Genomic DNA, 25,723 nt, shown 5'->3' with positions numbered 1-25,723 from the left:
GAAACCCTTGGGTGAAACTCACCCGGCTTTAGTAACCAACCCAACTGCATAGACTTTAGACAACCATGTAAAGGGGTAAGTGAATTAATCATCCAGTTGGATTCCATTTGAATATTTTTCTTCCATATGTGTGTTCCCTCTAGGCAATTGTCTAGTGTCACTTGAAATTGATGAGGGTTCTTTTGGAGGTTATTTTGGGGAAGTTGGTGAAACAACAGACAGCTGTTCTTGGGAACAAGTGTCACAGGATCTGCCTAAGCTAGCTTCTAGTAAAAAAAAAAAAAAAAAAAAAAAGTCTGGGGCGCATTGTCCTTTTCCTTTCTGTATTAGGTTGTTTACTGGTAGCCAAAATTTTTAATTCAGCTTCCCCAACACATAGAAAAGAAAACTCCCATTTATGAAGCACCTACTGTGGTGCCAGAATGTGACTCTGGTCAAAAGTATAGTTTTAAAGTGGAAAACTGGAAAACTAGGCATTCTCAGACAACCCTGATGTACATGACAATTCACAGCTTCTTCTAGCTTGTATACAATGTTCTTCCTAATTGGACATTGATTGATCACCAATAAAGGCAAAGTCATTACTTAAAATTGGTCCAGATCCTCTTGTGCTGAGTAATTGTCTTGAGTCATTTTCACTGCAATATTAAAAAGCATAGAAACATGATAGAAGTGAGGTACAATAAACAAGCTCCTAAATTATAAATCTCTGTTAAAAGGTTTGACAGATGTATCTTTTTCAGGATTTTGTTAAGTAGGTGGAGGGGTCCTTCGGGCGGGGGCAGGGGCGGGTTGGGAATGAAGGGATCAAGTGAATAAACGTGATTGAACTTGAGGCTAGTGTAGGTCTGGAAAGCCAATCAAGACTTGGGTAAACCTATATAAATCAATTTATGTGCCAGAGAATGAATAGCTGACTTTTTCCAAATGCCAATTCAGCAATTACCAAGTCTGTTGGCGGTTAATTAAAAACTACCATCTCGTTACGTTCAGAGTTAAATTACAAGTGTGAAAACTACTACTGTTAGCAGGAACTGAATGCTCTGGACTCTCTGTACTCTCATCAAAAGGAGGGCAGGGATAAATAACTTTTATTTAACTCACTAAAAAAATCTCTCTCAGCTCTTTCGTATTTAATTAACTTCTTATCTTCTCAGAGCGTGAGTCTTACTCAGAGTTCCTAACTAGGAATGGAAACATTTGTTCGTCTGCTCATTTTGTGCAGAAGACTTCTCTCACATGAGTTGAGTAGCAAAGTTAGAAATAATTGAACCCCAAAGGCATTGGGGAAAGTGACACCTACCCAAAGCTTCGCATCGAGGCAATTGAACCCAAGAGAGATTTATGGCGGAAAACGGTGATTTTTGCTTTCTTGCCTCTGTGCCTCCAAGCCTGGAGACGTTGGGTTGAAGCACTTTTGTGGACTTTCGGTAAAGTTTTCGTGCTTATTTGGAAGTTGTCTTCATGAATTTAATGTTTTCCTCTTTCAAAGATTCCACTGTCTGAGAGACCAAACATCTATCACCATGGTGGATGTGAAGTGTCTGAGTGACTATGAGTTACAGAATGAACTTAATAAGCTTGGATATTCACCTGGCCCGATATTACGTACGTACGCAGCAAATATTAGAGACTAGTCGTTTATCACTTACAAACTACCTCCAGAGATTTAAAATCATTTACAATGGAAGGAACATATGCAATAAAAGCCCTCAAAATGGAAATACAAAACAAATTTTTATAACAAAAAACCATAAACAGGGAAGAGGTGATAAATACGTCCCGATGCTACATATGGATTACTAAATAGGGAGCCAGAGAAAAAGGATTGTTTTTTTTCCGACAAGGAAAAACAAGTTACTCTTGATGATATCACCCTGTTGGGTGGGGTTTTGTTTGTTTGTTTGTTTCATTTCTAGTATGTGTGCCATGTTAGCTTTTTGTGTATTTATTGTTCGTATTCCCCATAGATAGGATGTACGGTTTTGTCAGTCTTACTTTCGGATGTGTCCGATGCCTGCCTCCGTGGCTAATCCACAGAGGCCCCACCTTAAGTGTTTGTGGAAGGAAAGGAGAGCAGCTGTGGGGTCGACCCGATTGTAAAAGCCATGATTCACCAACAACGTAAGGTACAAGAATAAGCGCCTTCTCTGTGAAAGACCTTGAACGCAGTGAGATCATATACACAAACAGGACAACTGACTGTGTTCTCTGCATTCTTCTTCAGCTTCCACCAGAAAAGCATATGAAAAAAAGTTGGTGCAACTCTTGGTCTCACCTCCCAGTGCATCACCTGTGATGAATGGATCCAGAGAGCTGGACAGAGCTCAGGATGATGACGCTAAAGGTACCGTCGGAAGCTGCACTGTTAGAGAGCGACTGTGTACTTATTCGAACCTTGTCTGGTATGATCTATGCGGCAGGGTGGCCTGCGAAATATCCATATGGCCCGTTTTCACACGGAGCCTGGAGACTAGGCCCCTGGGCTGCCAAAGGAACCCAATACTCCATTGTCCATGCCGGTGACCCCACTGGAGGAAAGCCGGAGGGGAGGCACTGTCCTCTTATTAACCAGAACCAAATCTGGGTTTGATTTCTAAAACCAGAAGTTCCTACAGGTAGTTTTCCCATCTCCTTTGAGGTCTCAACCTCTGCTTTGCCTCAATCAATACATTTGGCAATGATTTTGTTCGGATTAAATGATTTCAAGTGCATTCAGAAAGATGAAGCCAACTGTACCTTCCTGAATTCCTATGCCTACTGCCTTCCCGACTTCGTAGGCGCTGACCACAGCTGGTCTCTTCCGGGCCCCAGGGGAGGTGGAGAGCTGTGGTCTCTGGGATCCCAGGGCTCCCATTCCAGTGGCCCCTGCCCCATGTGCAGCATTCTTCTGTAGGGGCGTCTGGCTTGAAATCGTAGGGGGTGGGCTTGAAGACTCCTACGATCAACTCCAATGCTGTTTCATTCGATAAAGAGTTATTAGGAGTCCTCTATGAGCCACAGTCAAATAATAGAACTACCATGTACTGAAGGCCACCAATGCATCTCTGTTCTAATGCGCAATATCTCATTCAACCCCCACGCTTCTAGCTGAAGTCCAGAGAGGCCAAGTGACCGGCCCAACATCAAATAGCTAGGAGGCAGCCCCAGAGTGGGCCATGAAGAGCAAGGTCCGTTGTCTCTGTCGCCACTACACGTCCAGATCCTGGAAGTACTAGGTGCTTAGTACTACTAGTACTAAGCACATAGCACGAATTCAGGAAATGTTTGTTGAAAGAGGGTGACAGAACCGACGTTTGAATCCAGGTCTGGTTCTCATCGTCGTGCTCCTTCTACCACGTGCCTGACACTCTCTCCGCAATTTCTACCGCGAGGATGAGCACATTGTGTTTTTGACCACGTTTGATCTACAAAAAAAAAAAAAAAAAAAGGCAATTTCAAACAGTTCAAATGGAATAGTTTAACAAATAAGATAAGTGCCTGGGCCTTCTGAAAAATCCCCTGTGATGCCTGGTACTGGAAGAGGTGCAGGTTCTAAAGGTTTTCCCTAAGTCCGGCATGGCTGGCCTCATCTGAAAGAGCAGCAGGGCTTGGAGACGGACCCCACTGACCCCAGAGTGGGACAGTTAGCACCAGGGTGCCGCAGGGCAAGTGGCTACCCCAGACCCTTTCTGGATGTGCAATGTGTTCCGAGTCCTATCCCGGACCTGGGACTGCTTGTGTTTCCTGCCCTCGACAGGAGCCGAAGGGACTCCATCAGCCCTTTGATGAAATGCAGTGCCAGCGTGCAAGATTCCAGAAAGGAAGGCTTGTGTACTCACAGCTCACAGCCGCCCAGTGCCGCAGGTCAAAGCTGCACGGCCAAGCTGTTGTGGCCTCAGGCCAAGCTCTCCTGGTTCCCAGCACGCAGCCCTCCGTGGAGGGGCATTTACGCCCAGGCGAGGAGAAAACGGGCCCTTCGGTTTGTAAGCTTTGCCATTGCTTCGTAGACTGTGTCCACCTGCTGTTAGCCGGCTGCAGGCGATCCGGTCAGAGGTGGGAGCTCTGGTTCAGTCCTACCCTTGTAATGCAATTCTGTTGTGTCAGTGGATGGTGATTAGGTCAAGTACGAAATGACTGCTTCTCCGGGTCAGGTCTGAATCAGACATTTGAATTCCCTCACTGGAGGAGCCTCATAGACCCTGGTGCCATTCAAATGAAGGGGGTGATGCAGAACTGCTAAGTTCCCGGGGAGATTCCGTCTTGGGCATTTCACAGAAATACCTAATCCCGGGGCAGGGTTGCTGAGGGGAGTGTGCGGCAGGGGGCAGTGACGACCTGAGGCTAGGCATTAGGTTATCCAAACAACCTGGCTAGGTTTGATTTTCCTCGTTGCCCCTCATTGTTTTCGCCCCCAGTGGGCATAGCTTTAATGACTGCACCTCTTTTCAAGCTTCCCAAATATTTTTGAGTTGGAGAGCTCATTTAAAATCCCCTCCAACGGTTCTGCTGAACGTGCAGTGGCACACGATCGCTCCAGGGTTATCAAAATGCTTCTCCACGGGCTGAAGCCAAGGGTTGATGAACAACCAACCACCTTTCCTTCCCCTGGCAGTTTCCCTGATTTTGAAGCCTTTTAGCCAAGATTTGGCCTTCCCTCCTGGGGAAGGGGGCGGGGGGCTTCTTTGGACACAGAAGGAGAAACTCCTCCTGCCCTGTCTTGATATTCAGGGATGTATGAGGCTTGCAGCTGGTTTGAAGGGGCACTGACTAGACTGAAAAGAGCCGCCCAGACGAGCAGCCAGCTTGCACGCAGCAATGTGTTTTTCTCGGAGACATACACCTATGACAGCCTTCCTGTCAGGAGCCCCCGCCCTGTCCCCGGGGGGAAGGCCTCAGCGCATCGCACAAAGGCCACCGCAGAGACGCTCTTTTCCCTCAGAAGGGCAAAGTGAATTTTCTTCCCCTCCCCAAATTCTTCTGCCCTACAGTTGAGAGAATTCACCCCAACGATTGGTGTTTATTTCCTTTGCTCGCTCGTATGTTCTCATGGCCCTGTTTTCCTTTTGTTTCCCGTGATCCAGAGCTTAAGACCACTATCATTTTGAAAGGAAATATCCTTCTCTCATCAGAAAAACACAAGGGACCCAAAAAAGTATGTACAATTCTAATGCATGAATACTTTTACCCATATATTAAATATAGGAACTAGCACTCTTCGCACGTATTAAGAAAGGAAATAGCAAGTCGCTACATTCTGTGACAGGGGTAGGATCCTCGCTTAAAGAGGCTCCTTTGAATGCAGGTTTCTGTTTTGTGAAACTACTTCCATGTTCTGGCTCAAGACCCTCTCCCCGCCCCACCCCCCCAGTAGCACGGTCCTCCAGCCCCTCCGTGAAAGCACTGCCTACCTCACAGGGTGGGTGTCAAGTGAAAGGCTGTGCAGGGAAAGCGCTAGAACGAGGCACATAATTAGTTCATATAATGAACTCCAAGATGTCAACTCCAGGGACTTAGCTCTCAGTCCTCTGACCACGGTCCCTCTGTATTTAGAGACGCCTGCCTCCTTCAATTGTAACAACACCATGCTCGCCCAGTTCTTGGTTCTGTACCTCTGTGCCCATTCTGACTCGTCTTTTGGCCTCTAAAGGAGATCGGTCTGCAGGCCCCCCTCCCCTCCTGCTCTGCATCATTTCCCTTGGCCTCCCATTCCCCTGAGGCGTAGGCCTGCCTAACCAGCCACTTCCTGGAAAGCCCCCTCCTCTTCCTTGTCCTTTCATCCCTCCCCTCTGTCCTGCATTCACGCAACAAATTTTATAATCATGAACATTTTGTGGATTACATAAGTGTATTTACGCTTCTCCCCCGTGGCTGTCTCTACTTCCCAGCTCCTCACGTGGGACACGGGGACCAAACTCATTTCTGTTGACTCCAAACCTGCATTTGTGGCCTCTGTTCACCTTCATGGTTTTACCACCTTCCCATCCAGGCTCAAAGCCTCAAGAGTCATCTTGGAACCCCCACTCCCCATGGCCCCTCACATGTAAACACTTGCCAATCCTATGGATTTCAGTCATGAGTTTTAAAGATCCAGCCCCCAGGGGTGCCTGGCTGGCTCAGTAGGTAGAGCGCATGCGCGTGACTCTTGATCTCAGCATCTTGAGTTCAAGCCCCACGTTGGGTGTGGAGCCTACTGGAGGGGAAAAAAAAAAAAAAAAAAAGGAAGAAAATCCATCCTTTCTTTCTGCTACATCCTAACTTGCACCGTATTACTTTTTTTTTTTAATTTTATTTCAACAATTGTAATATCCTCCTAAGTGTCCTGGGCCTCTGGCCTTTCCTGACTCTAGTTCAGATCTACAAGCAGAGACTGAATCATGCCTGGAAACAAGACGCAAACTTCCCACACACGATGAAGGTCCCGTAACTTCATCTGATGCCTTATTACCACCACCCCCCCCCCCCCCCCCCCCCCCCCCCCCCCGCCACCTCCGCCATTTTTGTTCTGGTTAAAATCCTGTGATGGTTTAAGGACGATCTCAAAGGCCATGCCTGGGCCTCCCCTTAAAATTGCCATTTATCCCTTTCAATAGCTGTCACAGGCTCTTGCACAAACTAGGAGCCCGAAGCTCACCTCATCAAGTCTGCCATGGCAGCTCTAGTGACAAATAGGTTAGTTTGCAAATATGGTCTAGTAATTCTTCTAAAAAATTTTTTTAATGTTTTTAGTATTTTAATTTTTGAGAGGGGGGAAGAGCATGAGCGTGGGAGGGGCAGAGAGAGAGAGAGAGAGAGAGACAGAATCCGCAGCAGACTCCACGCTCTGAGCTGTCAGCACAGAGCCCGACGCGGGGCTCGAACTCACGGACCACCGCGAGATCATGACCTGAGCCGAAGTCAGACACTCACCTGACTGAGCTACCCAGGCGCCCCTGGTCTCATATTTAAACTACTTGCTGCATTTCAACAAATGAAAAGGAAGCCCCCAAGTAAATATTCTGGTAGTATGCCATAAGCTTTAGCTTCCCATTTGAACATAACTCAAATTTGATGAAGTAATTCTGATATCTTATCAGGTTTTCTAAAAGAATTTTTAAGATCTTCCAAATGGTTCATCAAAGGAATCTTTTCCATTCAGAAAACCTCATTTCCACACACACACACACACACACACACACACAAACCCTTTGTAATAGTTCCGGCAAAGACATGGAGGGGGGAAAAACAACCAGAGTATTTAAAATGCATCGGATGGGACCAATGCCCTTCAGTCCTTGCTTTACATAAACCTGAAATAAAACCACATCAATATTTTGAATTGGCAATAGAATTAAGCAGAAAGTCTGTGATGGCATGAAACGTTTTGACCCTGGAGGATTTATATTAGCCACTTGGATTCTCAGAAGGGCCTCAAGACATCTGTTCAACTTTAAATTCTAAAGTAAATGTAAATAAGCATTTAAATTTCCACATAAAAGGTGGTAAAAGTGTGTTTATTGAGATACTTGTCTAACACCATAGGCTTTAATTACTTAAGAGCAGTGGTCTGTGCCTAACAGTCTTCTAAGTACCTGGAAAGGTAGTATTTCCGCATTTCTTTGAAACACAAATGAACACCTATTTTCCTCTCCCATCCTAGGCTTCCAGTGGCATACAAACCACTTTGAGATTTGGATTATGTCAACTTCTGGAAGCTTTGTGATACTGTATGTGTGTCTTGTATCAAATCATGTATGCAGCCCCACTGCTCTGGTGGTTAAGACCACCCAGAAAGTCAGGCCAATATTTCAAAAAAAATTTTTTAATAAATAGTTCTGAGACAGAGCGTGCGAGCCGGGGAGGAGCAGAGAGAGAGGGAGACACAGAATCCGAAGCAGGCTCCAGGCTCCGAGCTGTCAGCACAGAGCCCGATGGGGGGCTCGAACTCACGGACTGTGAGGTCATGACCTGAGCCCAAGTCGGACGCTCAACCTACTGAGCCACCCAGGCACCCCAGGCCAATAATTTTTTCCTAATTAAAAAAAAATTTTTAATGTTTGTTTTTGAGAGAGAGAGAGAGAGCGTGCATTAGTGGGGGAGGGGCAGAGAGAGAGAGGGAGAGACACAGAATCTGAAGTAGGCTCCAGGCTCCAAGCTGTCAGCACAGAGCCCTACACAGGGCTCAAACTCAGGGACTGTGAGATCATGACCTGAGCCCAAGTGGGACACTCACCTGACTGAGCCACCCAGGCGCCCCAGGGCAATATATATTTTTTTAACTGGGGACTTTTTTTGTCCCATGGACTCCAGGCACACCTTCCAGTGCTTCCAGTGGCAGAGTAGGCAATAGAGCCCGTGTGTGTAACACAGGCTCTAAGTCCCTTCTACCAAAGAGGGGAAAATGGGATTTGCGGTGTTAGGGAGGCAGAATAATCTACAATGTCACGTTGCATGAAGTGGCCTTTGAGTAAGGTGACCATGTCATTTACACCCCCAACAAGATGCTCTTGAGAATGAAAGGGGACGCTTCCAGAAGGGACTTGGGAATACCAGGAGTCAAGCAGGACTGTCCTGGCGAACCAGGGCATATGGACACCCTGGCTCAGGCACGTTTCCTTGGGTGAAGGTGTTGGCATGCGCAGACTAACTCGAGGACTGGATACCCAGAGGGCAGCTGACCCCGGGAGGTAGGCTTCCAGAGCTCCTGACCCCTTTGGGCATCTCCTTGTTCCCTCCCAGACGCAACATGCTCTTTCCTGCCGGAACCCCAGTTCACTCAGTCCTCCCAGCCTGGAAGATTCTCTTCTCTCTTGTCACCTAGCCTACACATTCCACTAGGAGCTTCTAAAAATGTGTTCCCTCGGTCTGCACCTCGCAGGCGGCCTTTTCAGTCAGCCCCAACTCCCACCCTCCTCCTAAGAGCTTTTGCTTCGCGTGTAAAACGCTGAGGGTGAAAACCTATGTCTTTGAATCCTCTGCATTGCATTCAATGGCAGGCATACGGGAGGAGGGAGAGGGAGTTACCCAGTCTTTGTTGGCTGAGGCGAAGGGAGCCTTTGTTGTGCACGGATGTTGGTGATCTCCCTCTCTCTGACCTATTCTGTACCACCTCCTTTGTATCTTAGACATACCTTAATGTATTCTCCTGAGAGACAACGCTTAGCTCACAGTGAATTGATGACCACCCAGGGAATGGTCGCAAGAGAACTTCCACCCCTGAGTCTCAGCCTGTGAGTTAACAACTATTTATCTATACTGGGCGTTGTGCTAGACCTTTCTGAGGAAGAGAAGAGGTGTAACAGGAGCCACAGTCCCCGTCCCCAAGAAACTTAAAAATGAGCTCGGGAGACAAAAAGTATGTGTATCCAAAATACGGACGCCAGAGCCAGACGGCCTGGGTTCAAATCCCAGCTCTGCCACCCAGTTGGACAAGACACTTGACCTGTCAGTTTCCTCACCTACACATCAGGATAATTAATAACGGACTCAACTTCGCAGGGCGTGGCGAGGATTAAGTTACAAAATATAAAACAGTACTGACGGCACGCGAGAGGAGCTATGTAAGTACAATAAGAACCACTCTCATCAATACTATTTTTGAATGTTTATTTATTTATTTTGAGAGAGAGGGTGCAAGGAGGGGAGGAGCAGAGAGAGAGGGAGACAGAGACTCCCAAGCAGACTCCAGGCTGTCAGCACAGAGCCGCCGCGGGGCTCGAACTCACAAACTGCGAGATCATGACCTGAGCCGAAGTCGGACACTCAACCGACTGAGCCACGCAGGCGCCTCTCTTATCAATACTATGTACAAAGCATGATATTTAATTACCCACAAAACAAAGCAAAATACCTAATGAGAAATAATATAATGGCAAGCGAATCCTCAGTATTGAACTCCTAAGTGCTGCAGAATGATATATCGGAGTGCCTGCGGATATGTTCACATAATTAAATATACAGATAGAATTAAAGACTGCTCTCTGTAAATGCTGTGTGTTGAATGAGGCAGACCAACCTTAAAAAAAGAAAAAAAACGTCATATGTGCCCTCCTAGGCCGCTTCTTCACCTGATGCTAATCCTTCCCCTGCCTTTTGAAACATTGAAAAATAATTTATTTTGAAATAACTTCAAACCTAGGGACAGTGGCGAGATTAATACAAGGTATAAAGAACTCCCATATTGCTTTCACCCAGATTGTCCAGGGTGTTAGCTTTACCACACTTGCTCTCTGTGTGCGCACGCGCGCGCCCTGCCATCGCATCCTTGAACCGGTTGAGAGCAAACCGGAGACAGGAAGTCCCTCCCCTAGCTCCCCGCCATGTCTCCGCCCACCCCCAAAGGACGCATTCCTACGTAACCACCACGTGATGCTCCATATAAGGACGTTCACATTGATTCCATGCTACTGTCTAATCTTCAGACCCCATTCAAATTTCACCAATTGTCCCGAAACCGCCCGTTTGCTTTCCGATCCATGAGCAATCCAAAAATGCACATGGCTTCTCTGCAGCCTCCTTCGGTCTGGATGAGCCCTGCCTCAGTCTTTCCCTGTCACTCATGCCCTTGACTATTTTTAAAAAGTACAGGCCTTTCATTCTGTAGGGTGATTTTTCTGCCTGATTTTTCCTTTTGACTATTCATAGAGGCCTCGCTTTCTGGGCAGAAATTCCTCAGACATGATGCTGTGCTGTTCTCGGAGCATCACTCCGGGGAACATGTCACCCTGTTCCCCAGTGATGAGGGTAACCTTAATCACCTGGAAAAGTTGGTGTTTGTCAGGTTTCTCCAAAAGACCATCATTTTCCCTTTGTAACGGAACCGTATTTTGTGGGGAAATATTCTGAAATGACGCCAACATAACGTTCCTCATCAAATCTCATCCGTAGCCCTAGCACCCATGATGACTGCCTGATTCAACTTCCATTACCACGATGGCCCATTAAAATTTTTTATTTCTAGAGGTGCCTGGCTGGCTCACTTGGTAGGTCATGGGACTCTTGATCTCGGGGTCATGAGTTCAAGCCCCATATTGGGCAGAGAAATTACTTTAAAAAATTAAAAAGAAAAAGATTTTCTATTCCTTTGTTTTAATGTATATTTATTCTGGAAGAGAAAGAGAGACACAGAGAGAGAGAGAGAGAATGACCAGGGGGAGAGGCAGAGAGAGAGAGAAGAGAAAGAAATCCCAAGCAGGTTCCCCACTGTCAGCCCAGAGCTCAACGTGGGGCACGATCTCATGAACCGTGACATCATGACCTGAGCCGAAATCAAGAGTCAGATGCTTAACTGACTGAGCCCCCCAGGTGCCCCAAAGATTTTCTATTTCTATCCTTCCTTCTATACTTACTAGTTGACATTCTACTGTAAGGAAGATCTCCCCTTCTCATTTATCCATTCATTCATATATATTAGTATGGACTCATTGATTCCTTTTGATTCAGTAGGTTGTATTCGTTGATATCATTTTAATGCTCAAGTTGTTCCAGATTTGGCTAGTGGGAGCCCCTTCAAAATGGATACTGTGCCCTTTTAACATGTCCTCATTATTCCTTGAGGGTTTTCTTAATCTCTGGCACAAGATGTTTCAGACCCTTCTTGCGCTTTTTCTGCCCAAGGAGCCTTGGTTCCTTTTACTGCAGGATGGTATTTGGAAACCAAAATCTAGGACTTTAGGGAGCTCATTGCTACTGGGGAGTCATTGCTTCCAGGCCCTCTCAGTGAATAGAGCTAAAAAATAAATGTATATATATGTACACATACACATACACATCTAAAACTATTTTCATCTCTCTCTCTCTGTATGTATATATATATGTATATATATGCATATATATACACACACATATACATATATATGTGTATATACGTATATATACACATATATATGTATATATGTATACACATATACGTGTATATGTGTGTGCGTATATATATATATATATATATATATATATATATATATTAAATTAAAAAGCCATGAATTCATGTTGATCTCCAGTTCCAATCCAACATTTTAGTGTTCCTTATTACCTTTCCCCTTCCTATGACAGTGAGACACCTGGCTTTCATTATCCTCAATATATCTACATTAAAAAAATGTATTTTAGAGAGAGAGAGGGAGAACACACCAGTGCAGGAGAGGGGCAGAGAGAGAGAGAGAGAGAGAGAGAGAAAATCTCAAGCAGGCTCCATGCTCAGCATGGAGCTCAACTCACGACTTGATCCCATGACCCTGGGATAGTGACCTGAGCTGAAATCAAGAGTTGGATGCTCAACCAACTGAGCCACCCAGGCGCCCCTAAATTTTTTTTAAGTAGGCTTCCTGCCCAGCACAGAGCCCCATGTGGAGCTTGAACTCATGACCCCGAGATCATGACCTGAGCTGAGATCAAGAGTCGGGCACTTAACTGACTGTGCCTCCCAGGCGCCCCTATATCTACATTTTTGCTCAATTTTTAAAATTTTTCTCAGTGTGACCAAATCTCCCGTCATAACAGCCGCCACCAGTTCTGCATAATGCCCATCACCACTTCCTTGCCCACTAGACATGCCAGCCATGTCTCTCTTCCCTGGTCACAAGGCACAGGTCACACTAATGCCTCCATGCTGTCCCCTCTCCTGCCCCTCCCATTCTTCAACCACCGAGCACCTCAGTACCTCCCCTCTACATGCACAGCCCCCTGACCTCCATTTCTTTGGCCTCTGGACATGCTGACAGTCTGTGTCTATGTCCCCTTTGCCTTACCACCAGTGCAGAACACAGTGCAGAGGGGAAGAGAGGTAAGGAAAGCTTCAGGTCTCCTTTTGCTTCCTGTTCTGAGGTCTGTTTCCATATCTTTGTGCCAAGACTTCAATAGGATTTTTACTCTCTGTGTCTCCATTGCTATTATTGCTGATAAGATACTTTGTAAGCCTATAATTAGCCTGTGTATTGCCTACCCCAAATGCTGCAATCAGAAGGCCCAGTGTGCCAAGGGAATATGTATTAAAGGGAATATATATTAAGCGTGCAGTTGAGTTGCAGGTAAAGTTTTTAGGAGAGCTGACATTAAACATCGCTATAATAATTTCTTAGTTAATTGAAAAACATCCCTATTCCCACTAGTAGTTGTATATTCTAGCTGGGTCAAAGTGAAGAGTAAATTACACATTCTATAACCACTTAATAAGCCCTTTGTTCTTACCTGTAACATGTGCTAATGGGAATAAATGCTGTCTTTACAAGGAATGTAATTTAACATTCTCCCTATAAAAATGCTGACCTCCTAGTAGATATGCTTAACGATGCTTAATGATCAATGTGTCTTTATCTTATTGATTATATGCTGATTCTTTCTGTGTATCGGAACCCAGTTTTTGAGGCATAAGAGCCCCAGGAAGAGATAGTGAAACCGAACTCTGGTTACAGTGTTTCTAGTGTGATAACAAAGGTAAATTTATTTTCATAAAACTGAATTATGAGCAGTAGTGTTCCCTTTCTAAAGAAAATATGAATTTACTTAGAAAGTTCAGCTTTTCTTTTTCATTTCAGAATATAGCCTTACTGACTTTAGCTAATTTATAATTTGCTTTTGGGGTATAGCTATTTTAGGGAGAGGGGTTTCCTGTTGTACCTCCCGTACGAGAACCCCAGATTATTTTAATCTCCTGGAACTTGTTAAGGTTTTGTAAGCACCAGGCACTATTTATCACTGTTCATGAGCCCAGGTATGATTTATTATAATTATTGATCATGGGATTTCCTATCTTGAAAGGCTTCTTGAAGGAGGCTACATGGCTCATCTACAGATGAGGAAACAAGGCAGAGAGTGGATATGACTTGCCCAAGACCACAGAGACCACACGGAGAGGTAGCAGAAAAACTGGAAATAGAATTCCAGCCTCCTAATTTCTATTCTGTTGCCCTTTCTGTTGTATCAGGCTGCCAAAGGGGAGGAAAACCAACCAGGCACCTGAGTAGTGAAACAGCTCCCCCCAGTGTCTCTTCTCGCAGTGTCGCAGAAGGACTCCTGGACATCTGTTCACCCGTGGAAACAGAGGCTTACTTTCCGATGATTGCTTTGTAATGAGAGTCCCTATGAGGCATTTTTTGGTGACACTTTCATTCACACGTAAAAGCTGTGGTGCAGAAATCAGCACAGTTCAAATGGGTTGACACGTATGCAGACGGATTTGCCCAAGTGGACAGAAAAAAACCCTCAAACCTGAAAATATTTTTGACATTTTATCCTAATATGTCTTATGCATCTAAAAGGGTAAAAAAGAATCATATAATGAGCAGTTAGATTCCCACTCCAGAGATCGAAAAAATAAGTCAATTCTGTTGAAGACTCCAAGACTTCAATATAGCCCTCCTTCCTCCCTTGCCCCCAAGGTAACCACTACCCTGAATTCTCTACTTTTCTTTCTTTTCCTTTTCTTTATAGTATCCACAAACTTTAGTGTCTCCTGATTTTACATTTTATGTAAATGATATCATCACGTAAGTATTTCTGAATAACTTCCCTTTGTCATTCAGCATTATGTCCTGGGCTTCTTGCAATATTTGTAGCACTAGTTCATTCATTTTCACTGTTGTGTAGTTATTATAAATATATATCGATCCACTCCTTATTTATTGGACATTTGGATTGTTTCCAAGCTTTTCTGATACGAGCTGCTGCAAACATTGTGATACAGGATCCATTGTGTACACGTGCAAGAATTTTTTTCTAATTGCATGAATACACCTAGGAATGGAATTGCTACAATAGTCCAGCACACAGACCTCTTTAACTTTAGAGATCATGTGAAATCACTCTACAAAGGGACTGCACCAGCTTACATTCCTACCAACAACATATTAAGAGATCCGTCGTTTTCAGTCTTCTTTAAAATTTAGTACTGCCGGATGTAATGTTTGTCAAAGTGGTGGGTGTAAGATTGTATTTCACTAAAACTACAATTTGCTTATTGTTGTTAATAAGGTTGACCATCTTCCCACACGTTTGTTGCTCATTTGTGTTTTCTGATCTGTGAAATGCCTGTTCGTGTCTTTTGCCCATTTTTCTATTAGGTTATCTTTTTCTTGTTAATTTACAGGATCTCTTTATATATTTTGGATATTAATCCTTTGTCAGTCATAATTATAGCACACACCTTCTAGTAATCTGGGCTTATCTTTTGTTTTTACAGCAGTTTGGGGTTCACAGCAAAATTGAGAGGAAAGTGCAGAGATTTCTCATCTACTCCCTGACCCTACACATGCATAGCTTCCCCCATTATAAACATCCTCCACCAGTCGGCTTATCTTTTCACTCTCTCCTTGGTGTCTTTTTAAAAAAGTAACAAAAAAGATAGTTTCAAACTTACAGGAAGTACAGAAAGTTTCTTTCTTTTTTTTTTTTTAAGGTTTATTTATTTATTTTGAGAGAGAGAGCACACATGCACACTTAAGCAGGGGAGGGGCAGAGAGAGAAGCAGAGAGAATCCCAAGCAGGTTCCATGCTGTCAACGCAGAGCCCAATGGGGGCTTGATCCCACAAACTGTGAGATCATGACTTGAGCTAAGATCAACAGTTGGATGCTCAACTGACTGAGCCACCCAAGGATCCCAAGAAAGTTTTAACAAATAATTCTTTTTTAAAATGGATTAATTTATTTTTATTTTACAGAGAGAGCATGCTCACAGGGGAGAGGGGCAAAGAGAGAGAGAAAGAGAGAGAGAGAGAGAGAGAGAGAGAGAGAGAGAGAGAGAATCCCAAGCAGGGTCCATGCTCAGCACAGAGCCCAACTCAGGGCTCGATCTCACAACCCTGAGATCATGACCTGAGTCAGACACTCAACCCACTAAGCCACTCAGGTGTCTCTTCCTAACAAATAGTTTTATATGGCCTTCACCCAGATTTACCAATTTTTAACATTTTACCATTTTTTAAAATAATTTTATCTATCTTTTTCTTGGACTAAATTGTAAACATCATGATCTTTTACTCCCTCCCCAGAACTTCATTATGTATTTCCTTAGACTAAAGGATAAGGATATTCATACTACAGTGACAAGAATCATACATTTTTCTATTAGGATTAAATTCACATAAAATTTACTATTTTAAAGTGCACAATCCACTGGCCTTTAGAGCATTCATAACGCTATGAAACCACCACTATCTAGTTTCAAAACATTTCATCACCTCAAAATAACACTCAGTCCTCATTAAGCAGTAACTCCCCAACTCCTTCCTGGCAACTACTAATCTGCTTTCTATTTCAATGGATTTACTTCTGCTAGATATTTCCTATAAGTGGCACACTCAGGATGTGATATTTTGTGGCTGGCCTCTTTCATTTAGCTTAAGGTTTTCAAGGTCCATCCACATTACAGCCTGTATTTGTATTGACACTCAAGTGACTAATGTTCCATTATATGAATACACCACTGCTTATTTATTCATTCTTCTGTTGATGGACATTTGGATTGTTTCCACCCCATGCATATTGGGAGAAGTGATACTATAAAAATTCAAGGACAAGTCTTTGAATACTTGTTTTCGATTCCTTTAGATATACACCTAGGAGTGGAATTGCCGGGTCATCAGGTAGCTCTGTGTTTAACATTTTGAGTAATGGCTAAACCATTTTCCGCAATAGCTGGGGCACATTGCATTCCCGCTAATGTCTGAGGGTTTCAGTAGCACCGTATCCTTGCCAACACTTGTCGTTCTACGCCACGTTGTTTTTAGAAGCCATCCTGGAGGACGTGAACTGGTACCTCAGTGTGGTTTTGATTTGCATTTTCCTAACGGCTAACGATGTGGAGCATCTTTTCATGTGCTTATTGGCCATTTTTATATCTTCTTTGGAGAAATGTCTAGTCCGGCCCATTGTCCATTTTTTGACCGGGTTGCTTGTCTTTTTATTGTTGAGTTGTAAGCGTTCTTGTATGTTCTGAATGCCAAGCTTTTATCAGATATGAGATTTGCAAATATTTTTTCTCATTCTGTGGGTTGCCTTTTCACTTTCTTGATGATATCTCTTGGTGCACAAAGATCTTCAGAAGTTTGACTATGACGTGTATTTGGCATGGATTTTTTTTTTTTTTGCGTTTGTCCTGTGTGGAATCCACTCAGCTTCTTGAATCTGTACATTTGTGGCTGTTGCCAAATTTGGGATATTTTCAGCCATTATTTCTTCAAATGCCTTTTTCAGCCTGACCTCATTTGTTTTGTTTTGGTTTGGTTTGTTTGCTTGCTCTGTTTTCTCTCTGTGTTTTATTTTGGGCGATTTATGCAGTTTTTTCTTCAAGTAGATTGATTTTTCCTCTGTCTTCTCAATTTTTCTGTCAAGCCAAGCCTATCTAGTGAGTTTTTTTTTAATTTTAGCTGTTGCATTTTTTTCACTTCTAAATTTACTCTTCTCTATATATTCTACTCTTATATTCTATTCTATATGTTGGCTCTTCTCTACATATTCTACTTCTTTGTAAGTCGTTAATTTTTTGTTGTTGTTGTTTGCTACAAACCTTTTCATATTGTTCCTTGAAGCATTTTATGAAGGCTGCTTTAAAATCCTGGTCAGATAATTCCAATATTTGTGTCATCTCAGGGTTTTTTTTAATGTTTATTTATTTATTTTGAGAGAAGGAGAGAGAAAGAGAGAGAGGCAAAGAGAGAATCTCAAGCAGGCCCCACACTGTCAGTGCAGAGCCCAATGTGGGGATAGATCCCATGACCCTGGGATCATGACCTGAGCTGACATTGAGTCGGGTGCTTAACTGACTGAGCCACCCAGGCACCCTGAAAGGGGAGTTTATTACCTATTATTCCCAATTCATGCCATGCAGAGTCGCATGGGGAATTATGAAGGTCAAGCAGGGAATGAGAGTGAGGGGAAAGTATGGGCACCCAACTTTATTGTGGGTTTGCAGGAAGAAATTGATCAGGCAAGGTAAGCATTTTAGGACTGGCTAATTTGAATGATTTCGGTGGGCTCCAGGCTACAAAGGTGGTTCCTAGTTGGCCAGTATCTGGCCCTGGACTGAACCAGAGCAAAGGAAGTATTGGCTTAGTATGTGAAGGAAAAAGGAAGTGGTTGGGATTATGGGTTTTGGGTTGGTTGGCTTGCCCAGGAAAGGCTTGCTCACATGCATTAGCAAGGCTCTGATCACCTGACGACGTTAAAGCATCATAAACCCCAGAAAACAAAAGCCATGAGAACAACACGGTCTCTATTCTGATCAATTTGTCTAGCCTGTGCTGATAGCAGAATGTTTCAATTACCTTCGCAAGCCCCCAACCTCCTTGTTGTTTTATTTCTTTTATTTCTTTTCTTTAAGTTTACTTTTTGAGAGACAGAGAGAGCTTCTGACAGAGAGGATGGGGGAGGGGCAGAAAGAGAGGGAGACAGAGAATCCCAAGCAGGCTCCGCACTGTCAGCACAGAGCCCGACGTGGGGCTCGAACTCACAAACCGTGAGACCATGACATGAGCTGAAATCAAGAATCAGACACAACCAACTGAGCCAGCCAGGCGTCCCTCTTCTTGTTGTTTTGAAACAGTGCCTTTATTTTCCTTGTCCTTTTGCCCTTCCATGTAAATTTCAGAATAAGCTTACCAAGTTCCATGAAAAATTCAGATTGGAATTTTGACTGAAATTTTTACTGGCTTTATACATTAATTTGGAAAGAACTACACTTTACTCTGTTGAGTCTTCCTGTTTACATTCTTTACATTATGCAAACTTTCTTTAATGTTCTTTGGTAAGATTTTATAATTTTCTCACTGTAGGTCATGCTTATCTTTTGTTAGCTTTCGTAGGTAGCTATATTGCCTAAACTTTTAATTTTTGTTGCTATTGGGAATAGTATCTTTGTAAAAATTATGTTTTAAATGGCCTGTTGCTAGCATATAGAAATATAATTGACTTTTGCATATTGATCTTTTAATAATGACTCATTGCAATTATAATTTTTCTGTAGATTTTTTTTTAACCCAGTTTGTAGACTTTTAATTTTTGTGTTTGTTTTACTACGCCGCCTAAGACCCCTTTATTACAGTGTTAAGTAAGAGTGATAATAAGAATTCTTTCTTTGGTTCTGATTTTTTTTTTAAATTTTTTTTTAACATTTATTTATTTTTGCGACAGAGAGAGACAGAGCATGAATGGGGGAGGGTTAGAGAGAGGGAGACACAGAATCTGAAACAGGCTCCAGGCTCTGAGCTGTCAGCACAGAGCCCGACGCGGGGCTCGAACCCATGGACCGTGAGATCATGACCTGAGCCAAAGTTGGCCGCTTAACCCATTGAGCCACCCAGGCGCCCCTCTTTGGTTCTGATTTTAAAGGAACTGTTTTTAGTATTTTACCTTTGAGTGTAGGTGTTGGAAGTCACTTTTTAAAAATAACTTATTTATTTATTTTTTAATTTGCATCCAAGTTAGTTAGCATATAGTGCAATAATGATTTCAGTAGAATACGGTGATTCGTCCCCTACATTTAATACCAGTGCTCATCCCAACAAGTATCCTCCTTAATGACCCTTCCCCATTTAGCCCACCCCCCCCCCACACACACAACACCTCCAGTGACCCTCAGTTTGTTCTCTATATTTAAGAATCTCTTATGTTTTGCCCCCTCCCTGTTTTTATATTATTTTTCCTTCCCTTCCCTTATGGTCATCTGTTTTGTATCTTAAGTTCCTCATATGAGTGAAGTCATATGATATTTGTCTTTGACTGACTAATTTCGCTTAGCATAATACCCTCTAGTTCCATTCCACATTGTTGCAAATGGCAAGATTTCATTCTTTTTGATTGCTGAGTAATACTCCATTGTGTGTGTGTGTGTGTGTGTGTGTGTGTGTGTGTATATATATATATATATATATATATATATATACCACATCTTCTTTATCCATTCATCTGCTGATGGACATTTGAGCTCTTTCCATACTTTGGCTGTATTTGTCTATATTTGTCTATTTGGCTCTATTGTCGATAGTGCTGCTATAAACATGGCGGTGCATGTGTCCCTTCAAAACAGCACACCTGTATCCCGTGGATAAATACCTAGTAGTGCACTTGCTGGGTCGTAGGGTGGAAGACACTTTTTATCAAGTTAAAGAAGTTCCTGTTCTATTTCTGATTTGCTAGAAGATGCCTTTTTTTAAAAAAAATCAGGAATGGAGATGATCATAAGGTTTTTAACCCTTCTTTCGTTAATGTGCTACAGATTATTTTAGAAGGCTTTTAATTAACTCAAAATCGCGACTTAGGTTAAAGGAACACAATGTTGAAAATGAGAGCTCTATTAAATCAAGGTTGACGTATAGACAATGAAGTAAGAGTCTAAAATTATTGTAGGATCTTTTATTAACGGAATCATGTTTAGTCAACAAAGGGATTTGAGGTTAACTCAATTTTCAAGAGCTCTAAATCAAAAGGATTTTTTCTGCCCGTGAGTAGGGTCACAACTGACAGTTTGCCAAGTTGTTGATACAAATGTCTGGTTCTACAGATAGGCCGTTTTAGAAAAACCGCATCCATGAAAGAGAGCCGTTGGAAAGTGTAATACATTGCAGTTAGGAGAAGATGTCACCTCCCCACCTCCAGGAGCGGCACTGCCTCCTGACTCCCCCCGAGGCCGGCAGGAAGAAGTCCTGGAACAGTAAGAGAAAGGAGTGGAAAGGCACCCAGCACTCAGCCCCGCGCCCTCCTCTGCCTGCCTGTCACTGTAGATGTCAGGCTAGCACATTTCTGGCCAGGTTCGGGTCTACCCTGGAAAATATACATCTCGCGGAAATGCAAACAAGCTTGTGTTTCCTTATGCACAAAAATGAATGGCTTCCGTCAAGGTAGATCATTTTTCAAAAACCAAATACATGTTGTGATGAGTAATGACTTAAAGAGATTTTTGATCATTGTTCTTCCGGTTCTGGATATTAGCCCCGCGTTTTGTAGTCGCTATAATACAGTATGACATAATATCTCATTCACAGTCCGCTTGCAGATTCAATGGATGTAATAAGTAGGCCAGAATGAGCACAAAATTAGCCTACCAAGAAAAATCTTCCTAAAAAAACCAATTTATCTACAATATTTAAGAAGCGATCAGATGGCTACAAGTGTTACTTCCATGGGAAATTAATGAGTGATTTGATCACTTATTAATTAACGAAAACCTCATTTTAGACATATGTTTTTGCTCTATTTTTAAGGATGAGTTTCCCCAATAGAAATATGACAAAACCAAAACACAGGGCATCAGAGCCAGACTATCTGGGTTTAAGTATAGTTGTGCCTTTCACTAATTGTGTAACCTGGGCAAATAATTTCGCTCCATAAACCCGTGTTCTCATCTGTAAAATGGTCACTACAGAGTTGTTAGGAAGATTCCATGGACTGGGGCATGTCGAATGGCCAAGATAACAGACGAGCAGAACACGGTATTTCTGATTCTTTTCTAGTAAAACAGCATTATCTACCACTCTGGAGGACAGCAGGGTGATTCTGAGCAGGGACTCTGAGGCTACACTTACCTGGGTTGACTCCTGGCTCCACTCTCTCCCCAGCTGTGTGACCGAGGATTTAAACCCTCCACGCCTCGGTTTTGTCACCTGCGAAATGGGCATAACGAAAACACCTTCTTCACAGGGTGGTATTGAGACTCAGTTTGTTGAGGTAAAATGCTCAGAGCGGTGCCCGGCACACAGAAATACTCTAGAAGCGTCCGCTGGGATTATAATAAGACACTCATCGTCGATTGCATTGGCACATCTCAGAGTTGCTTACATCCTAATGACAGCTGTGATCGATAATAGGCGGATGGGTGTCACTTTCTGAATCGAATGCCAGGACTGTAGCAAAGAGGGCACGCATTCCCTCGTGGCCCTCTTCTGTGAGCGCGCCGAAAGCAGCCAGCTTTGCAGTTTCTTGCTCTGGGCGAAGGGAGAAAGGAACATTACATCCCGCATGGGGGCCACGCGCCCCCACTCAGCCATTGCTTTAATGAACACCGGTATTTTTCAGTTCCACTGTAAATGCTGTTTATAGTGAAAACCATATTTTAACGACATTAAAGGTTTTTTTTTTTTTTAATGAAAAATGAATCATGCTACAGACACAAAAACTGATTTATTTCATCGCTTCCATTTTCCTCTAATGTTTGTTTCGGTGTGTGTTTACCCAGTGGCCATTGTATACATACAATTTTATACTCTGTTTCGGTGTGTGTTTACCCAGTGGCCATTGTATACATACAATTTTATACTCTGTTTATTGGGATCAATAACCTTTTCCCCTGACTTTATAATTATTATTATCGACGGCTGCACAGTCAAGTTGAGAGGCCATAATTATTCCGTTTTTGAAAATCAAAATGCCCACGTGTTACATGCTGTCGGAGAACCCCACATGTGAGTGATAGTAAAGAAATGATAAAAGAAAAGGCAATCAAGACTTAAATCTCGTTATGGCAGGAGGGAAGAGGAGGGGACGAGTATTTGATTGCCTAAGAGCTGTGAAATCCTATAATTTGATTTTGCAAAAGACTTCTGCCCCAAATGTTTTCTTTAACAGATCTATTTTTACATTTAAGAGAATTAAAAAGAAGTCGCATGTGACGGGTACATAGAGGCTCATTATCTCATCGTCTCCTCTTGTATACGCTCAAAACTTTCTGTAATTAAAAAGGTTGAAAAAAAGAATGTGCTTATAAACGATTTTCCCTTCGCCCTTGGAAATAGTTTGAAGTGTCTCTTGGTGAGCGAACCGCCACTAGCCCCCCTGGCTACTTGGTGAGAATTTTCAAAGCCCCTTTTCCTCAACAGCCCCCCTCTTCCAGGCAGTTGTAGGGGTTTGCACACCTGCAGCGTCTACGCTGGGCACAGCGCTTCCTTGGATGTGACATCTCGCTCTACCCACAGCTTCCCACCATCCACAGAGGCCCCGCTTGGGTATCATTAAACCGCTGTTAAGAACATCATCTTCTAGAAGGTGAGGCAGGGAGCGGAGGCATGGGGTGCAGGCTGCGGCTGTTTCATCATCCGTGGCCTGGACTGGGAAGGGAGTGACCAGCCATAGGTGATGGTACGACAGGCCATGCCCTGCCCGCCCCACCTTGGGCTGAGACCGTCGGACCTGCCGAAGACACCCGGCCTGGACACTGCAGAAATTCGAGGACGCTGAGGCCTGAATCATAATTGGGGAATGGACAGTCAAGGAAAACCAGACATATGAGGAAAACCAGCAACACGCAATTAATAATAATTACCATGATCATAATCATCGTTGCTAACATTTATTGGATGCTTACGCCGTGCCAGGGGAGCTTTGAATCATTTTGCATATATTAAGTCACTTAATCTTTACAAGTCGATTTCACAGGGAGGAAACAAAGGCATAGAGAGCTATAGCTTTTCACTTTGTTTGGAAAAATAACCACATGAAAGAAACTTTGGGGAAAATAAAAGAAAACGTGATTACCCCGACTTCTATCCCTCTCACCGAACATTATCATTTTCCGAGATCACTTTTTGTTCACAGTCAGCTTGCTTTTTGTTTATTTTATTACTATTATTTTTTTAATAAGCTCTATACTTAACGTGGGAACCCATGACCCCGAGATCGAGTCACATGCTCTCCCGGCTGAGCCAGCCAGGTGCTGCCCCACCGACCTGTGTTTTAAAATAACTTTAGTCTTTTTATAAAACTGGTGCATGCTCGTAAAAAAAGCTCCAAGCAATAAAAAAAAAAAAAAAGTCCAGATAAGAACAAAATAGAGAGTTGATATTTAAGACCAGAATGCTGCTTGCATCATGTGACCCTAGTTACTGGTGTGTCTATTGTTAAAGCGTGAGTCACTCGAGCAAAATATTATGCCGTGGAACTTGGATGTTTTTGCTAACTACTGAGGAAAGGCAAACTTAAAAGTTTGTGTTCTGAGGTAATGAATACCTGAGGTACCAAAACTTCTATCAGTTCTCAGATGATACGACTTTTTCTAGAATCAAAAAAGAAAGTCCTTTGTAGAAGACATTGGACACAGTAAATTCTTGTTGATTAGAGAACAACAATAAATTCTTGTTTTCTGTTCATTAGAGACCTGAGGCTTTCACCACGAGACCAAAAGCTCTAGATAGCTGCTGCCTGGCTTATAAGCATTCTGAGGGAATAAGGTAATGCTTTTCTTAGCATATTGTTGTCTTATATATAACTCCTGGAAAAAGTTTTGTTGTTCGGATTTTTGTGAAGGGCTTGAGGCTGAAAAGAATCTGTGGAGAAAGAAGGATTATTTCATAATTTCAAGGCTAGAGGGACCTTGAAGGACTTTTCAAGGCTGAAGGGACCTTGTATACTGTCCAGTTCACCACGTATGTTTGGAGATAAGGAAAGAGGCCAGGGAGGTTGAGGAGGGTGACAAAAGTCAAACTGAACTGAGACCAGAATCCAAGTGTCTCGATTTGTAGTCTTTGGGGACATTTATTCCTCTTTGCGTCTTGAAAAAACGGAGTGAAAAAAAGAAGTAGGCAGTTGAAATAAAAGCCCCAAACGGGCCATTTTATTTGTTGGTCAGAGAGTAAAGTCTTCTGGAAAGTTCCCTAACTTCTAATAAAGTGAGGCAGATTTCCAGGATTAGACGAGTGGCTACATAAGACTCTCGCTGAAAGATTTCAGAGAGCACCATCTTGTCCTTTTAAACATGACATTAGCAGATTTCAAAAGCACATCCCATCTCGACCCTGTAAGTCCCTGAGTCAGGCCTTGGGCCAGCCCTGAAAGATGTTATGCAGGTGGGTGATAATAATAATTAATAAACGCCCTTTTGGATTTTAGCGAGCTCACATCCCTGTGATGCCTTGTTGAAATCTGCAGAGGTTTTAAATGAGTAGAGGGCTGCTCCTGAAAGCCCCACCATGGTTCTCCCTTGGGGCCCAAGGGCCAGATACTTTAAGGGGGTGCTCCAGTCCTAGCCAGCCACAACCCCACTAATGTTTTTGCAGACTTACGAGAAGAGCATCAAGCACCAGATTCAAAGAATGGAGAAGCCCTGGAGAGACAGACTACTGCACAGTGAACAACATTATTGAGTTCTGGAACGTAGAAATGTTTCCGGTGGCCTTGAGGCTTGCTGTGTTTGGCATCTTCATCATTGTGTTATTTGTCTACATAACGGTGGAAAGGAAGCCGTTCTTTGGTTAAGTGCTTTAGGGCAGAACAATGAGTGAGCACCTGAGTATCGGAAAGGAAAGACCTCTCCAAAGGGGGATGCCGGGCCCCATGGCCTGCTAGCCTTGCGCTATGGTGCCCTCACAGATCTGTACCCAGGCTCATCATTTCGAAGCTGAAGAGGCCTTATGTACTCTCTAGTTCACCACTTATGTTTCAAGAGAAGGAAACAGGCCAGGGAGGTTGAGGGAAGTGCGAAGAGTCACAATGAACGGAGACCAGAATCCAAGGCTGGGAAGGGAGGAGGGAGAGAACCAGGCACTTGTGTGAAAAAGCGTAATGACAGGGACTTCCCCGATGATGGCCATCATTAAATGCTTCCACAGTTGGCATACTTATAAAGAGGAAACTGTGCCTGGTGGTGTTGTTGTTGTTTAATGTTTTATTTATTTTTAAGACAGAGACAGAGCATGCATGGGGAGGGGCAGAGAGAGAGGGAGACACAGAATCGGAAGCAGGCTCCAGGCTCTGAGCTGTCAGCACAGGGCCCGATGCGGGGCTCGAACTCACGGACCGCGAGATCATGACCTGATCCGAAGTTGGACGCTTAACCGACTGAGCCAC

The 25,723-nt window shown here is 43.4% G+C and overlaps 1 protein-coding gene across 2 annotated transcripts; it reads left to right on the top strand.

The window, feature by feature from the left end:
• On the top strand, nucleotides 1-25,513 carry LEMD1 (LEM domain containing 1). Of its 2 annotated transcripts, XM_042925805.1 has the most exons (7): nucleotides 40-75; nucleotides 1,158-1,357; nucleotides 1,493-1,608; nucleotides 2,228-2,347; nucleotides 5,064-5,134; nucleotides 24,032-24,108; nucleotides 24,934-25,513. In XM_042925805.1, exons 3-7 carry the CDS (start codon nucleotides 1,527-1,529, stop codon nucleotides 25,130-25,132), a joined length of 549 nt encoding a protein of 182 aa, XP_042781739.1. In that variant the 5' UTR covers nucleotides 40-75; nucleotides 1,158-1,357; nucleotides 1,493-1,526; the 3' UTR covers nucleotides 25,133-25,513. The 2 variants fall into 2 exon arrangements, with proteins under 2 accessions (XP_042781737.1, XP_042781739.1); XM_042925803.1 differs by lacking the exon at nucleotides 1,158-1,357 and having other exon boundaries at nucleotides 1-75.
• Nucleotides 25,514-25,723: the final 210 nt, after the last annotated feature.

Source organism: Panthera leo, chromosome F3, assembly GCF_018350215.1.
Source record: "Panthera leo isolate Ple1 chromosome F3, P.leo_Ple1_pat1.1, whole genome shotgun sequence".
NCBI lineage: Eukaryota > Metazoa > Chordata > Mammalia > Carnivora > Felidae > Panthera > Panthera leo.
The sequence above is the reverse complement of the archived record's forward strand: the minus strand, read 5'-3'. Positions and strand labels throughout refer to the sequence as shown.